Source organism: Abrus precatorius, unplaced genomic scaffold, assembly GCF_003935025.1.
Source record: "Abrus precatorius isolate BTA unplaced genomic scaffold, Abrus_2018 Scaffold8, whole genome shotgun sequence".
Lineage (NCBI taxonomy): Eukaryota > Viridiplantae > Streptophyta > Magnoliopsida > Fabales > Fabaceae > Abrus > Abrus precatorius.
In genome coordinates, this window is record NW_020874428.1 from 29,665,533 (window position 1) to 29,682,371 (window position 16,839).

The window sequence follows — 16,839 nt, forward strand, 5'->3', positions numbered from 1 at the left end:
AAGATGTCAGGACCAGAATGCTGCTCAAACCCTCCAACACTGGATTCTACCAGTGGAGATGGTCATGTTGACAATTTCGCTGGTCTTAATTCACATGTCACTGGCTCCCCTCACTCCAATCGCGCCATTCTTTTCCTCTCTGATATTTTTGGTATTAATTCATTTTTTAATTAGTTGCCTTGAAACAATTAAAAATTGCCTTTATAATAAATTTATATATTTTCTTATTTAATATTTTTTAAATCAATTAAAGAAAATACATTGTTTTTCTAAAGATTGAATTTTTTGTTTATTTTAGTTTAAGTAATTAATAAAATGAAAATATTTGAGAGAATACTTTTCTTAATTATCATAAAAAAATTATGTATTTTTATCTTTGTTCTTATAAATATTTAAAAATAGGGAACACAATATTATATTTATAATTATTGATAGAAAAACATGAAGAAAATGACTTTTGACATGCCTTTGCGAACTGAGTCGTGTCTCTCCTTTGTTGCTGTAACCAGCGACTTGGGTTAAGCTTGAGATTTTGAACGCTCGAGTATCAATTATTTCATTTATCAGTTAATTTTCAGGCTTTGACCAATATCTTCTTTTAAATCACATGCTGAATTTGTCTTGCAGGATACGAAGCGCCACTACTAAGGTATGGCTCATTCTCATGTTTGCTTTCTTTGTTCAATTTAGGACATGTTGGAAAGAGTTTGTAAACGACTTACGAAAAATAATTTATAAGTTTCATAAGCTCTTTTCAGCTTATTGTAATAAGCTTTTTGACATAATTTATAAAAATAAGTTGTTTTTAGCTTAATAGAGTCACGGTTCATGCACAAGAAATGTCATAGATTGTGTATAGTATGTGTGTTAGATCATAGATAGATTTTTAATCCTCAAATTGGTGAATTTGTGATATAATTGATATTTGATCTACTGGAATGTCTACCTTTTTCACTTTACTATTTTATTTGTGAGCTAAATTATAAACCCAAAGAATTGGATGTTTCATTCTGCTGATCTGCTATCTATCCCATCTATGATACTAAATGAAATGTGTTCCCCTGGTAAGTAATACAGTGTTCTTTGTTGTGAAGGAAGCTTGCAGACAAGGTTGCAGCTGCTGGGTATTATGTAGTGGTTCCTGATTTCTTTAATGGTGATCCCATTGATCTTGAGGATGTGAACAGGCCTTTACCTGTGTGGCTAAAAGATCATGAACCGGTTAGTATTTACTGAATGATACTTGGTTCTTATTTATTGATATCCAATTTTGGCATCTTAATTGGAACTTTGTAAACTCTGATTTTGCATAAGAAAAGATTCAATGTTTTTGGCTTATGTTATTATCATTTTTGTAATTGGCCTAACACCTTTATAGGTAGTTTGGAGATCGAATATTCTGATTTGTTTCAATTCAGATGTATAAAAATTGGGTTTTGCTTGTAATTTGTAATGCATCATTTTATGAAGCTGACATATTATATTTACAGGAGAAAGGTTTTGAAGCTGCAAAACCCATAATTGAAGCGTTAAAAAGTAAAGGTGCTTCCGCTGTTGGGGCTGTCGGTTTTTGTTGGGGTGGTGAGTGGCTTTCACTTATTTGGCGCTCTTTATTTCCCCTCCCTTTGTGTGCATATTAGTTTCAGCTAGCCTTAGGTATAATATTGTTGTATTTAAAGTGTCTATAATATGTTCAAAACTTAAATTCACAGAATATAATATGTTTTCTTCTTAATATGTCTCAGCTATGGCTGTATGTGATCTTGGGAAATCAAGACTTATAGAAGTTTCCGCGATATTACATCCAGCATTTATCAATGTGGATCACATTGATGGTATGAATTTTCAATGTTTAGGTTGTTTCTTAATTTGCATATTCTTTGTGGAGTTGGATTATTCCCACAAAAAAATTTTACAAGAACAAATTTCTCTTTATCTCCCTCCATCACATCACCAATCTGATCATTCGTTTCTCCCTTTTCTTTCTGTCTCTCTTCTTTGTATAGGGGTTTTATTGGATTTTCTTAGTTCTGGACTCTTGAATCCTCTGCATTAATTACATGATGCAGTTAATTCATTTTTGTATTTTTATTTAAGTACTAATTTTTTACTTAAGAAAAAAAAAATGCAAAAATGAATTAACAGCAGTTTGCCCTAAAATTACAGAGAATCCTTTTCAGTTCTTTAGTACCTTCTAACCTAAATGATTAATTAACTATGGCAGAGCTTTTTTTTCAATCGTTGTGCATCAATGTAAGCATGTTTGGAAGTAAGAGGCTCATCAGAAGCAGATTTCTTATAGCAGTGACTGAGGTGCTCATATTCTTAAAAATTAATTATCGATCTTAATTTCAGGTGTAAACGTTCCAATTGCTATACTTGGAGCTGAGTTGGATACAGTTACTCCTCCGGAACTTGTAAATCAATTTGAGCAAGTCCTAAATGCTAAACCTGAGGTTGGATACAACGTTCAAAATCCTTTTTTAGCATCTCATTTTTTGATGCTGAAATAATAATGATCACCTCTTTCTTGTTCTTTTCACACCATTTTGTGGCTAGATATAATTATATCTATATTTTCAAGATTTATACAAACAAATGAACAAATAACATTGGTTAAAGAATAAAAGAAAGTACTTAGTTAATAAAAAACACAGCATTTAAAACATTATAAATTTAAAAACTTTACATTTCATTTAATTTTTTTCTAACTTGGTTGGATCTGATAAATGCGTTTTAAGCCTGTGTTTTTAAAATCTCACTCGGCTGTCGTTAACTAACTGTATGGGTATCACCATTGTTCTTCAATGTTTTAATTAAAATTTAAGGCGATTGTGTTCTGTAATCGGTAAAATAAGTTTGGCTACGTTTTTCATATTTTGTTTCTGTAACCCATGTTTGAGAAAAACTATGCACAATTGTGCATGGACTAATCAGAATTGGCAATTGATTTGACACATTTTTTGTTGCCCCTTGTGCTGTATTTGTGAAAGTATCACAGATGTAGCGATTTTTGTTTTGTGCAGGTTGATAGTTATGTAAAAGTATTTCCTAATGTCCCACATGGTTGGACAACAAGGTACAACCCAGAAGATCCAGAAGCGGTGAAGTCTGCAGAGGAGGCCCATCAAATCTTGTTGGACTGGTTTGATAAATATCTCAAGTGAGAAATCTTACTCCATGAACATGCAACTTCTATCTTGATTCTAATACTGTCATCGTGACATGGAGTGGAAGATGTGAAATGCCTACGCGTTCCACGTATTACAAGAATAAATTTGCTGTATTTTTCTGGTGATGATGTTGCTAGTTTCATTAATGATGCTTTCGGTTATTTCAGTTCGTTTGACAATTGTGATTTGAGATCGTAAGGAATCATATCTCATGGATTTTATTTTACAATCTGGTTTCTGTTCATGCATTAATTATTACGAAAGCAAAATTTATGTTGCAATCTGGTTTATTTCTGTATTAATGCCTACAAACAAGTTGATAAATCTATTAGGAGAAACAGGCCACAAAATCTGTTAGTATAAGAGTATGATCGGTTTACAATTAAGTAAAATTAATTTTGGTAGAACTAACGAGTTCGGATAAGATGTTTTCAAAATAACTTAAAAAATCACTGATTTTTTAAAAGATAAAACAAAATAAAGTTAAAAGATAAAATTACTAAAATGGATATAATATAATATAATATTAAAATTGTGAATACAAACCGTCAAAAAGCCACTTTTGTGGCTATTAGCAAAAGTCAAGAATAGTAGTTATAATTTTGTCAAATTACTGGATGCTATTCGGTGGCATTTATTGCCAAGCAAGGAAAGGCTGCAGCTTTGCCTATAGTAAGCTTCTTTCGTTCATTTGTAGCATCCAATACAATCGATTATAATTTTATAGTGAGTAAAAAAAATACATAGAGAAAAAAAATATAAAGAGATAAAATAGTATTTTTATGTGAGGTTCTCCTAGTGAGTGAGTGTTTTTTATTTTTTAAGAGAGAGTGTCATTGTTCTCTTCTTGTAAATTGAAGGAAAAAAATTGTAATATTTTTTTCACTTAGTAAAAATATTTCTCTAGTCTTGCATGTGGTTTTTCCTTTATCTATTGAAGGTTTTCCACGTAAAATTATTGAGCTTCAATTCATCTTTTCTCATTTTTATTTTAGCTGTGTGATATTACTCTGAAACTCTGGTACCTAACAGTGGTATCAGAGTCAATAGCTCAGTAGGATATTCTTAGTATGCTCTGTGGTTGCAGCTTAGTCTGATCTTCTACATCAGAAAAGATTAATTCCTTGTTGTTGGAGAATTATCCACTGGTTGTTGACGCTGCGGTACTATTCACAGTTACTATTCAAGGTGTGATTGTATACTTTTACAGTGATTGTTAACGTATACTGAAATTATTTTAGTGCGTGGTAAAAATATACAATATTGTTCAAATTGTGTAAATCGATTTAGTTAAAAAAAATGGCGGCAAAATTTGAGATTGAGAAATTCAGTGGGAGTAACTTCTCCCTGTGGAAATTGAAGATAAAGGCAATTTTGAGAAAGGAAAATTGTTTAGCGGTAATTGAAGGTAGACCCGCCGACATTACCAATGAAAAGTGGAAAGAAATGGATAACAATGTTGTTTCTACCTTGCACTTAGTAATGGCAGATTCAGTTTTGTCAAGCATTGCAGAAAAGAATACTGCAAAGGAGATCTGGGATACCCTCATCAAACTGTATGAGGTGAAATCACTTCACAATAGAATATTTTTGAAGAAGAGGTTGTATACTCTTCAGATGAGTGAGTCCACATCAGTAACGGACCACATCAACAATTTGAATATGTTGTTTGCTCAGCTTACAGCGTCAGATTTCACAATACCAGAAAATGAGCGTGCTGAACTTCTACTTCAGAGCTTGTCAGATTCGTATGATCAACTCATCATTAATATAACAAATAATAATATTGTTGGTCGCTTGCACTTTGATGATGTTGCTGGAGCCATTCTTGAAGAATAATCTAGACGCAAAAATAAAGAAGATAGTAAAGAAAGTTCAAAGCAACTGGAAGCATTGACGATGACGAGAGGAAGATCAATGGAGCGTGGCTCCAGTGGGAGACAGAACCATGGTAGACCAAAGTCTCGAAGACAGAAGAACTTTAAATGCTACAATTGTGGCATGAAGGGGCACCTGAAGAAAGATTGTTGGTACAATAAGAAAAATCCAAAGAAGTCTCCTGGAGCAAGTACATCTCAAGAGTGTATTGCTAGTATCTCTGATGATGGAGAAATTCTATACAACGAAGCTGCAATTGGTTCCAAAGGCAAACCCTAAACCCTAAACTTTAAATGCTACAATTGTGGCATGAAGGGGCACCTGAAGAAAGATTGTTGGTACAACAAGAAAAATCTAAAGAAGTCTCCTAGAGTAAGTACATCTCAAGGGTGTGTTGTTAGTACCTCTGATGATGGAGAAATTCTATACAGCGAAGCTGCAATTGGTTCCAAAGGCAAAAGATAGCTCATTGACGTATGGATAATGGACTCTAGAGCAACATGACACATGACTTCACAATGAGATTGGTTTTGCACTTATGAACTTATCTCAGAAGGATCTGTGTTCATGGGAAATAATCATACTTTGAAAATTGCTGGGGTTGGTACTATTAAATTAAAAATGTATGATGGTACTATTCGCACAATTCAGGGAGTACGCCATGTGAAGGGATTGAAGAAAAATCTATTGTCTATAGGGCAATTAGATGACCTCGGTTGTAAGACCCATATTAAAGGTGGGATCTTGAAAGTGGTGAAAGGTGCTCTAGTAGTGATGAAAGTAGAGAAGATTGCTGCTAATCTATAGATGCTTCTAGGAGATACATTGCAGGCGGCAGATGCATTAGTTGCTTCAACTAGTCAAGAAAAAATGACGATGATGTGGCATCGTAAATTGGGCCATATGTCAGAACGTGGCTTGAAGATTCTTGCAGACCGCAATCTTCTTCACAAGCTCAAATCAGTAAATTTACCTTTTTGTGAGCATTGTGTGACTAGTAAGCAGAATAGATTGAAATTTAATAAGTCTACTACTAGAAGCAAACATATATTAGACTTGATTCATTCTGATGTCTGGGGGTCACCAGAAATGTCCCTGGGAGGAGCAAAATATTTTGTATCTTTTATTCATGATCATTCCAGAAGATTATGGGTGTACCCAATCAAGAAGAAGTCTGATGTATTTCTAGTATTCAAGGAGTTCAAAGCACAAGTGGAGCTTGAAACTGGTAAGAAAATCAAGTGCTTGAGGACAGAAAATAGAGGAGAATATATAAATGGTGAATTTATTGCATTTTGCAAGCAAGAGGGTATTCAGAGGCAATTCACAGTGCCACATACGCCTCAGCAGAATGGTGTAGTAGAGCGAATGAACAGAACTCTCCTGGAGAAGACAAGAGCTATGTTAGAGACTGCGGGTCTAGCCAAGTCTTTATGGGCAGAAGCAGTCAAAACTGCCTGTTACGTGATAAATCGGTCACCATCAACTGCTATTGGTCTTAAGACACCAATGGAGGTGTGGAAAGGAAAGCCAGCAGATTACTCTTTTCTACATTTATTTGGTTGTCCTGTGTATGTTATGTACAACACCCAGGAAAGAACAAAGCTGGATCCAAAATTCAGGAAATGTATATTCTTGGGTTATGCTGATGGTGTTAAGGGGTATCGCCTGTGAGATCCCACTACCCGCAAGGTTATTGTCAACAGAGATGTAATTTTTGCAGATAATGAACTGCAAGCTGAGCAGAAAAATGATAGCACTTCTAAAGAAGCTACTACTGTTCAGATAGATAAAAAGTCTGGAGAAGATGCTTCTTCTGAAGCAAAACCAGAGCACGAAGAACAAGAACCAGATGAGACCAATGATGCAGAAGTTCAACGATTAACACGTCAGATAAGAAAACCATCTTACCACTCAGACTATGTGATGGCAAGCCACGATGCATATTGTCTTCTAACAGAAAAAAGAGAACCGTCAACCTTTCAAAAGGCTGTGAACAGTTCAGATGCTTCTCTGTGGATGGCAGTAATGCAGGAAGAAATGGAAGCTTTACATAGAAACAAGACATGGAAACTTGTAACACTTACAGAAGGTCGAAAAGCCATTGGAAACAAATAGGTTTATAAGATCAAACGAGATGACAATGATCAAGTGGAGCGATATCGTGCTAAACTGATGGTCAAAGGATATGCTCAGAAAAAAAGGCATTGATTTTAATGAGATTTTCTCTTCAGTGGTTATACTTACCACTATCAGAGCAGTCCTGGCTATGTGTGCTGCATTTGATTTACATCTTGAACAGCTAGATGTAAAGACTGCTTTTCTTCATGGAGAACTTGAAGAAGAAATATATATGCTCCAACCAGAAGGCTTTAAAGAACAAGGAAAAGAAAACTTAGTTTGCAGGTTAACCAAATCTCTGTACGGTCTAAAGCAAGCGCCAAGATGTTGGTACAAGATATTTGATTCCTTCATTATGAGCCTCAAATACAACAGACTGTGTTCAGACCATTGTACATACTACAAGGGGTTTGATGATGATACTTTTATCATTTTACAGTTGTATGTGGATGACATGTTGGTTGTAGGCCCCAACAAAGATCAAATCTAAGAATTGAAGGCACAATTGGCTAGGGAGTTTGATATGAAGGACTTGGGACCAGCAAACAAGATTTTAAGGATGCAAATTCACCGAGACAGAAAAGATAGAGTTTGGCTTTCTCAGAAGAACTACTTACTGAAAATTTTGCGGCGCTTCAACATGCAAGACTGTAAGCCAATTTCTATCTCTCTTCTTATCAATTATAAATTATCCCCAAGTATGGGTCATAGCAGTGAAGCAGAGAGGATGGAAATGTCTTGAGTACCATATGCATCAGCGGTGGGAAGCCTTATGTATACAATGATTTGCACGAGACCTGATATTGCTCAGGCAATTGGTATGGTCAGTCGGTTCATGGCAGATCCTGGTAAAGAGCATTGGAATGTTGTAAAGAGGATCCTGAGATATGTTAAAGGAACCTCTGGTGCTGTATTATATTTTGGAGGATCAGAGTTTATTGTCAGAGGATATGTTGATTTTGATTTTGCAGGTGATATTAATAAAAAGAAATCTACTACGGGCTATGTGTTTACACTTGTAGGAGGAGCAGTAAGCTGATTATCTAAATTACAATCTGTTGTAGCTTTATCTACTACAGAAGCAATTTGGATACAAAGGTTATTGGAAGAACTCGGGCACAAGCAACCAAAGATTACGGTGTATTGTGACAGTCAGAGTGCCTTGCATATTGCAAGAAATCTAGCCTTTCATTCTAGGACAAAGCACATAGGGGTACAATACCACTTTGTCAGAGAAGTAGTAGAAGACGGTACTGTGGACTTGCAGAAGATTCACACGAAAGATAACTTAGCAAATATGATGACAAAGCCAATCAATGTAGATAAGTTTACATGGAGTAAATCCTCCTATGGCCTATTAGAAACGTAAGCAACATGGAACTGGCAAGAAGAGAAAGTTTTGAAAGCTCACAAAAGTGACTTTAAGTGGAAGATTGTGAACACAGGCTGTCATAAAGCCACTTTTGTGGCTATTAGCAAAAGTCAAGAATAGCAGTTACAGTTTTGTCAAAAAATTGTTGCATGCTATTCGGTGGCATTTATTGCCAGGCAAGGAAAGACTGCAGCTTTGCTTATAAATAGCAAGCTTCCTTCGTTCATTTGTAGCATCCAACACAATCGAGTGTAATTTCATAGTGAATAGAAAAAATACATAGAGAGAAAAAATATAGAGAGATAAAATAGTATTCTTCTGTGAGGTTCTCCTAGTGAGTGAGTTTTTCCTATTTTTCAAGAGAGAGTGTTATTGTTCTCTCATTGTAAATTGGAGAAAAAAAATTGTAATATTTCTTTCACTTAGTAATAATATTTCTCCAGTCTTACCCGTGGTTTTTTCCTTATCTGTTGAGGGTTTTTCACGTAAAATTATTGAGCTTCAGTTCCTTTTTTCTCATTTCTATTTTAGCTATGTGATATTACTCTGATATTTTGGTACCTAACAAAAATAAGATGTTTAACAAATGAAAACAAGGGTAAATATGTAATTTATTATCTCACGTTTACTTACCAACAAGTTTTGCAAAACACAAATGGAGGTTTAGTGAGTCCCAACATGTTTTACATAAACTAACAAGCCTATTAACCCTAGTAAATCAACAAAAGGAAGCAAGATGTTTTACACACATGTACAGTTCTTTGCATTACAAAGTCATGCAGAAAATGAAGCACCCGCACCTATGGCTTTAGCTAGACCAGAATCATTATCATGACTCATGCAAATAGCCTCCGACTTCAATTTGTCTAATATATCAAAACAGTTAAATCAAAACGTTCTCATGCCTCAAGTACCAAACAACACAAAGCACCAAACTAGAACAACAATAATTGACACGTAAAAAAAGGCTTCTAAAAGGTAACAATTAATAAAAGCCACATAACCGAAGGTGGAACAACATAAATTGACAGGGAAAAAAGGCTCCTAATTCTTCTTGGTTTTTATTGTCAGTCTTGGTGCTCGCTTTCACCGGGCAGTGGAAGTAGAGACTCTGTGTACATAGCCACGTCGCGTCCATGTACATTATCACCAAAGGTGCAATGCTCTAGCAGCTGTCCTCTGTCATTACATTTCACCAATCCAGTACTACCATCTATTCCAATAATATCACCACTTTTTGAATAGCATATTGGCGAAAAGTATTGAGTAGGGATTGCATTAATAGACACAACAATAGTCCTAGTCCAAGATGACTGCACTTTATATTCTTCCATCACCCATATAACTGTTGCATCTTCCTCCATAACCCACAGGCTGAGAAATCCATCAAGTACCCACAAATCACAAAAATTTAAGTCATATTCAAAATCAACCGGCAGGGATATGTCTGAAAATCTCCTTTCCATCAAGTCAAAGGCAAGAATAACATTCTCCGACGCATCATAACGATATGCCAACCAATGAATAGCCCCATTCAGCAGCGAACCGAGTCTGAGATCATCAGAGGCGTTCATATGGGACAAATGGGTTCCCTCCATTTCTGTCCACGTATTAGCTTTGAACGAGAAAAGCTCCACGTGGGTCGCCAAATCTGCATTTGGTTCATAGTAGGCTTGAACCACCAAGTAGTCATCTGTTGATGGGTCATACCCGAAACCATAGATAAAAGTGAAAATCATGGCTTCCAAATTGGACTCAACAGGAGAGGAAGGTATACGTTTGTGGGCACCGGTGGAAGGATTCCATACATAGAGATTTGGATTACAAGCAATAAGTAAGAAGCCTCTGCAAGAGCCTATAATTTTATCATATTGGGAAATGGAGAAGTTAAGGTTTAATGCAGCAGAAGCAGAATCATCGTGAAGCGATGCATTCAAGTCTATGGAGCGGGCTTCATAGAGTGATTGTCCTAACAGCAAAAGTCTGTGTGTGGGTGTGGCAGCTAATTCAAAATGTGATTTTGCAAAGTGGGGATCGGAGATTAGAGAAAGCCATGACTTGGACACGCATTTGAAACGGACAAGAGATTTCACCGGCAACCTCAACAGGATTTGAATTATCAATTCCTGTGGAAGAAGCACCATCTTCTTCTTCATTCTCCTCTTCGAATCTCTCCTCTTTTGGGGCCACATGATTACTTTGCAGCATAACAATAACATTTACTCGTATATATAGCTAGAGAGAAGAGAAGAGAAGCAATCATACTCGTTCCTTCTTTGGTACTCTTCCATGCTTCTTCATTGTTTAGCACGCTTCCTGATGGTCAATCTTTTGAGTCAACAGCAACAGCACAAACGTGTTGAAACTTCAACTAAACCATAGTTCCAACTCAGTCGTGCATATTTATGCTATAAAGCATTTTGAGAAAAATCTTGCATCAGGTAGACATGCTGACATTTTAGTTATTAGTATCTATAAATATTTCTTTTCTCACATTTCATATTTTAATGGAAAGAAGGAAAACAAGGAAGAAAAAATAATAATATCCGATAATTTTTATTATTTAGTCGAGGGGAAAATTAATAAAAAAATAATGAATAAAAACTTTAAATTTTTTCTATAAATTTTATTCAATTTCAATTTAAAATTTATCTTCCTCATCTTAAAAAAAAAAAAGGGAAAATCTAATCGAATTATAAATATCCTAACATTAACTAGGATATATAGAGAGAGGAGATAAGAAAAGCCATCATGCTTGTTCTTCTTAGGTACTCTTTCCATGGTCAATCCTTTGCGTCAACAAGTGTTATATACCACACAAATTTGTTGAAAGTTCAACTAAACCATAGTTCCAATTCGACCATGCAAATTCATGTTCTCAAGAATTTTGAGAAAAATCTTGCATCCAGTGACATGGTAACATGGTAACATTTAAATTATTAGGATCTATAGTTTTTTTTTTCTCATACTTTATATTTTGATGGAAAGAAAGAAAACAAGGATGAAAAATATTTAAAATCTGAATTTTTTTATAATTTAGTCGAGAAGAAAGAAATAGAAAAAATAAGGAATAAAAATTTTGTAAAAACTTCTCTAAATTTTATTCAATTTTAATTTTTTTCCCTCTAAGATAAATAAAAGGTAGTCTAATTGTATTAAAAATAGATTATGATTGAAGGAGATGTTATTCTTAGTTCATCATTAAAATAAAAAGAAACAAATGCTTAAAATAAAAAACCGAATATTAAATACAAAACTTAAAACACATCTTGAACGGAATAGTAATAATTGTTTGCTTCATCTATAAAGAACACGAAAAAAAACCCATTGATTATTGGCTTTCTGTGTTAAGAACATATCAAAGGAATTAATACGGGCTTGTGTATTCATTAAAAAAGAAAAAAAAATTGCTCTCACACTTGGCTCATGTTAACACCTGCACAATTATTTTATAAAAAATAAAATATTTATAATTATTTGCTATATGTCATACTCCTTTTATTATTTTTATTTTATTTTATTTAGGGAAAGTATGTAAAAAAATATGCGTGGAAAATGAGTTGGCCCAACACTTCGTTTGTCGTTAAGCCCAAAATGGGCCCAATAGAGGCTCTGATGCTCTTAAACCCTAAATACAGAGGACATTCTTATTTCCGTGTTTTCTTTGATCTTGTACTCACTTGTGAACGGAAAACCACAGGCGCCGTCTCCCCGAGGCTTCTCTTCTCTGTTGGTAAGATTATTCTCCCCCCTTTCAAAAAATGTTTCTATTGGAGTGCGATTTGGTTTACGTGTTAGATTATAGTTGAATGATTCTGATTGAAATTTCTGTGTCAGTGACTATGGTGAGGGTTAGTGTGTTGAATGATGCTCTGAAGAGTATGTACAATGCCGAGAAAAGGGGCAAGCGCCAAGTCATGATTAGGCCATCCTCCAAAGTCATTATCAAATTCCTTTTGGTCATGCAGAAGCATGGTATCTCTAAATAATCAATTTTATTATTATTATTATTTGAACATGGCCTCTTAATTATTTAGTTTGTGTCTTGAATTGGTATATTATGGTTGTTTATAATATAGGATACATTGGAGAGTTTGAGTACGTTGATGACCACAGGGCTGGTAAAATTGTGGTTGAATTGAATGGTAGGCTGAACAAGTGTGGGGTTATTAGTCCCCGTTTTGATGTGGGTGTCAAAGAGATAGAAGGTTGGACTGCTAGACTTCTCCCTTCAAGACAGGTTTAGTTAAAATTCCTTCATTATATCTCTTTCATAACCTTTTATTTAGCTGTGTGCTGTGTCCAAATGCATGCTTCTATGAGCTTTTGATGCCTTACATATATGTACATTGTGATGGAATAAGAGCTTATTATTCATTTTCGTGTGTTACCATTTTGACAAGATCAGTAAATAAATTCCCAACTATGATCCTTCATATAAAAGGGTTGATTTTCCCCTTGTGCTGATTTTTCAGTTTTATATTGTGAAATTTGGTCATGGCTCTGGTTGCTTATGTATGTACTAAGGTTTGTTTGTTTCACGTCTTTAGTGTTGCTGTGACATTGGCTCATTATGTCAGATATTGTCAGTCATTTAGATTTACGTGTTTGGTTATTCTGTTCTGTTGAATATATATATGGTTTCTCCCACCATCCCTGATCTTTTGATTACACAAATTATGCAGTTTGGGTATATTGTATTGACTACATCTGCTGGCATCATGGATCATGAAGAGGCCAGGAGAAAGAATGTTGGTGGTAAGGTCCTGGGCTTCTTCTACTAGGCTATTTTCGATTGAGGATAGTAGTGATTTCAATTTTGAGATTCACCAGTTGTAATGGAGGATATGCTAGTCTTCTAGTAATATCATGCATAGCAAGAGCTGTTTTGTGATGTTCTTTGTTTTGTTTACTAAACCAAGTTGGTAACTATAATTTATCTAATTTCTTTATCATTATTTTTCGTTACCAAAATGTACTGTCTTAATTGTTTTAACCGGTAAGAAGTTTTATCATAAAGTTGGAGCATAACAAGGTTTGAGCTGGTGTGGTCCAGTACTCCGGTTAGAGTTTGATATGGCATTGAGTAGATCGAATTCTGAAATTAGCGGTCTTCCGCTTTCTGAAAAACTCCATGCTCATAGAACTGTTAAATTATTCTGATTCCGATTTGATATTAAAAGGATATTTTCCCAGCTATTTTTTCATTCGTTTTAGCTAATCTCTTCAGTGCCCTAAATTTAAAAAACGGGAATCAAATTGAGTTTCGAACCGACAAGCATTCAACTATTCCGTTGATCTTTATAAACACTTACACGAGAAGGGTGATTTCTGGCCATAAGATTATACATTTCTTGGAAAGGGACGCAGTTTCGATGTAATGTTGCGTCTTGCAGTTTTGCTTACTGTTAGAAATGTCATTCTTCGTTAGCTATAATGCACAGCGGTAACAGCGTGGCACGGTACTCTTTCAGGATTGCTTGTGAGTTGAATTTGAAATAGGAGGGATGTTTTTTTAAAAAAAAAAATTGATTATTTTGAAAATAAAAGAGATGAAATAATTGAGTGATTATTTAATGTCTTGTTATTTTCTTTCATTTTTAATTTAATTATTTGTCTTAGTAAATGATTGATATTATTTATTGGATTTTCATGTCTAGAACTAGTTAAAATTGTCTAATGATCATATGAACGTATTCAATGCTTAAGCCAAAACTCGTGTTAAAATAATGTTGAACTGAATTCATTTTATTATCTTCCCTTGACCTTCCTTCTCCTCTACACATATTCATCAATTTGCCTTGTGTATCTTTCATGGACGCGGTTCTTCTAAAGCTAAAGCTAGTCTTCATTTTAGAAAGAAAAATTTTAAAAAACATTCGTAAGTTTAATTACACCTTTGTTTATATTTTAATGATTTAATTGTATTTTTGGTCATATATTTTGGTTTTTTTTACTTTTATTTGCTAACATTTAATTCTTTTAAGTTTTTTAAATGTTTTTCACTCCAAAATTAAAAAACATATTTTATTTTATATTTTTATTTAAATATTATGTATATTTATTCTTTACTTATTAGTATAGATCAATAAAATGTCATACTTTTATTATATTTTTTTATTAATTATTGGATAAAATTTTGAAATGAAGGACTTAATTTGAATATTTTAAATGTGAGAAGTTAAACCTCCCACATTTAATCTTCTTATTTATTTTACATTAATGATTAGTAGTCTATAATGGAAGATGGGTGGAAAAATAAGGCAGATTGTTTGGTCTTCCGTTGAAGACACCCAACTGTATGTTGTCTACAAGTGCACATAAGATAGGGTACAAAGCTGTTGCCTTCTTAATTCTTATCTTAAAAGAGAAAAAGAATTGGAAAGCGTCACATGAAAACTTGTCTACCTGTCTATTTCAAAATGCCAAGACTTTTTCTACCCACAGCTCCAATAGGCTGGAAAAGGAACATTTAGGCCTCTCTGTCTTGGCCTCTTCTTCTAAACAACAAACAGATCAAACAAATCCTCAAGTTAGAACTTTGAACACACTATTATCTTTTTTCTTCTTTTTCTTCTGGCCTCAAACTAATAGTTGGAGATTTAAAATCTCCTGCAAGTTAGGAACTGAAAATAAATATAATTTTTTCATGGTCTACGGGACATGGATCATGAGTGTTCACCCCAAAATAATTTGAAAGGGTGTGGATGTCATCGTCTGTAAAAGAAAAATAATGATAGTATAATTTTTTGTATTTGATAGTGTCGTGGGGACTTGATCATAACCGTACCTTGTATTGCATGGCAATGGCAGCACTTCAAGAATGCAACTATGGTTTATAAGAATGCATAATTCTGTAAGAAAATTCAAATGCTACTGTTACATTAATGCCTTGTTGTTCAATACTTTTTCAAGAACTTGCGTTAAGGAGCTATCACGTGAAATGATAAATTATGTGCAAATTTTGTGTTTAGTTATTTTCTTGTAAATTTCATATGATCATTTTTATTTAATGATTATTAAGAGACAGATAAATATTAAATTTATACAAGTGAATTTTTGTACCGATAGACTAACGGTGCAATAGTGGGACTGACATAATAATTATGCTGATTGTGTGATCGGTACATGATTGAACCAAGTTCAGTTCATTGGTCTATGAAATAAATCAAATTTGAGGTTTATAGGACTAATCTTAATTTTTTTTTAATTTGAGGTTTTATAAGATTAATTTTACTCTGAATATTTAACACACTTGCAATAATCTTCTAATTATGTTCTTAATTAATTACTAAACCAAGTAATAATTAATGTAAGTCATATTTGATAAGTATAATTTATCTCATTTACATATTTTCCCGTAAAAAAATGTGGCGTGCCAAACATAGTTTTTACAACTTTTTTATTGTTATAATTTTTTACACGTAAAAAAAAAAAAAAAAAACTCAAGTGATTACCCCAATTATGCAAAGAAGGCGACAAAGTATTATAGGAGCTCTCGTGCTGGTCCTCTACCTTAGCAAGCCAAATCATATTCACATGAATCTTGTTATATCAGCTTATTTATTTATTTTTATTTTATAAAATGAATATGAAACCAGGAAGATTCATAAAAATTATAATTAATATAATTTAGAACTACTTTATTTACATATAAAACAGTTCTAAATCCTCTTATTATTATTTTTTATAAATTGTTCTAATTATTAAACAAATAAAATCTTAAATATATTTTCTATTTTTAAAATAATATATATTATCTAATACTTATTTTATAAAATAAGAAATAAATAATGTAGCAAAGCTTCGACATTCATCATATCATCTTCCCAAGAGATATCGACAATCACTATTAATTGCACTCACATCCTGAATAACATGAACAGTTTAGAAGGAATCCCATTTATTATATTATAAACTATTAATGTATTTATAATCATAAAACAATGACTTTGTCATGCTTTTTATTGCCATAAAATATTTATTTTGTGATATAATAAATGAGTTTCAATTTTCTCCTCTGATTCCTTTATTGATAAATATAATAAATGAGTCAGTCATGCACCAATTATTATCAACTATGAATGAATTACCCAACCTCTCTACCACGTAATGCCTTATCCAATAACATTTTTCAATACCAAAAATATTACAAAAAACAAAAGCAAAAACAAAAACGAAAAGAAAAGAAAATGAAAGAATGAGAAAATTTGAGTGTCAAAGATGTCCTTTTGTAATACCTGTCGTTTTAAAACAGAGTAATCTTTCGAATAATAATAAGTTAATAATTAACAA

At 33.5% G+C, this 16,839-nt stretch overlaps 3 protein-coding genes across 3 annotated transcripts; 2 read left to right on the forward strand and 1 right to left on the reverse strand.

Moving 5' to 3' along the window:
* On the forward strand, window positions 1-3,167 carry LOC113847378 (endo-1,3;1,4-beta-D-glucanase-like). Its single transcript, XM_027476458.1, has 7 exons — window positions 1-151; window positions 628-649; window positions 1,095-1,221; window positions 1,491-1,581; window positions 1,746-1,835; window positions 2,356-2,456; window positions 3,027-3,167. The coding sequence occupies exons 1-7, from the start codon at window positions 4-6 to the stop codon at window positions 3,165-3,167; spliced, it is 720 nt and encodes a 239-aa protein (XP_027332259.1). The 5' UTR covers window positions 1-3.
* A 5,430-nt stretch (window positions 3,168-8,597) lies between these two features.
* LOC113847177 (F-box/kelch-repeat protein At3g23880-like) lies at window positions 8,598-11,111 on the reverse strand. Its single transcript, XM_027476098.1, has one exon. It carries the CDS (start codon window positions 10,761-10,763, stop codon window positions 9,612-9,614), a length of 1,152 nt encoding a protein of 383 aa, XP_027331899.1. The 5' UTR covers window positions 10,764-11,111; the 3' UTR covers window positions 8,598-9,611.
* Window positions 11,112-12,239: 1,128 nt separating this feature from the next.
* Window positions 12,240-13,814, forward strand: LOC113847266 (40S ribosomal protein S15a-1). Its single transcript, XM_027476255.1, has 5 exons — window positions 12,240-12,277; window positions 12,382-12,519; window positions 12,624-12,784; window positions 13,230-13,331; window positions 13,796-13,814. The coding sequence occupies exons 2-4, from the start codon at window positions 12,387-12,389 to the stop codon at window positions 13,326-13,328; spliced, it is 393 nt and encodes a 130-aa protein (XP_027332056.1). The 5' UTR covers window positions 12,240-12,277; window positions 12,382-12,386; the 3' UTR covers window positions 13,329-13,331; window positions 13,796-13,814.
* The last annotated feature ends 3,025 nt before the right edge of the window (window positions 13,815-16,839 follow it).

What these genes read in the sequence shown, in the direction of transcription:
- LOC113847378 (XM_027476458.1), top strand. Translation starts at nt 4, where the DNA reads ATGTCAGGACCAGAATGCTGCTCAAACCCTCCAACACTGGATTCTACC. An exon ending in CAATGTGGATCACATTGATG is followed by an intron (nt 1,836 to 2,355) that starts GTATGAATTTTC and finishes TCTTAATTTCAG; the next exon opens with GTGTAAACGTTCCAATTGCT. An exon ending in TCCTAAATGCTAAACCTGAG is followed by an intron (nt 2,457 to 3,026) that starts GTTGGATACAAC and finishes TGTTTTGTGCAG; the next exon opens with GTTGATAGTTATGTAAAAGT.
- LOC113847177 (XM_027476098.1), bottom strand. Translation starts at nt 10,763, where the DNA reads ATGTTATTGTTATGCTGCAAAGTAATCATGTGGCCCCAAAAGAGGAGA.
- LOC113847266 (XM_027476255.1), top strand. Translation starts at nt 12,387, where the DNA reads ATGGTGAGGGTTAGTGTGTTGAATGATGCTCTGAAGAGTATGTACAAT. An exon ending in TTTGGTCATGCAGAAGCATG is followed by an intron (nt 12,520 to 12,623) that starts GTATCTCTAAAT and finishes TTTATAATATAG; the next exon opens with GATACATTGGAGAGTTTGAG. An exon ending in GACTTCTCCCTTCAAGACAG is followed by an intron (nt 12,785 to 13,229) that starts GTTTAGTTAAAA and finishes CAAATTATGCAG; the next exon opens with TTTGGGTATATTGTATTGAC.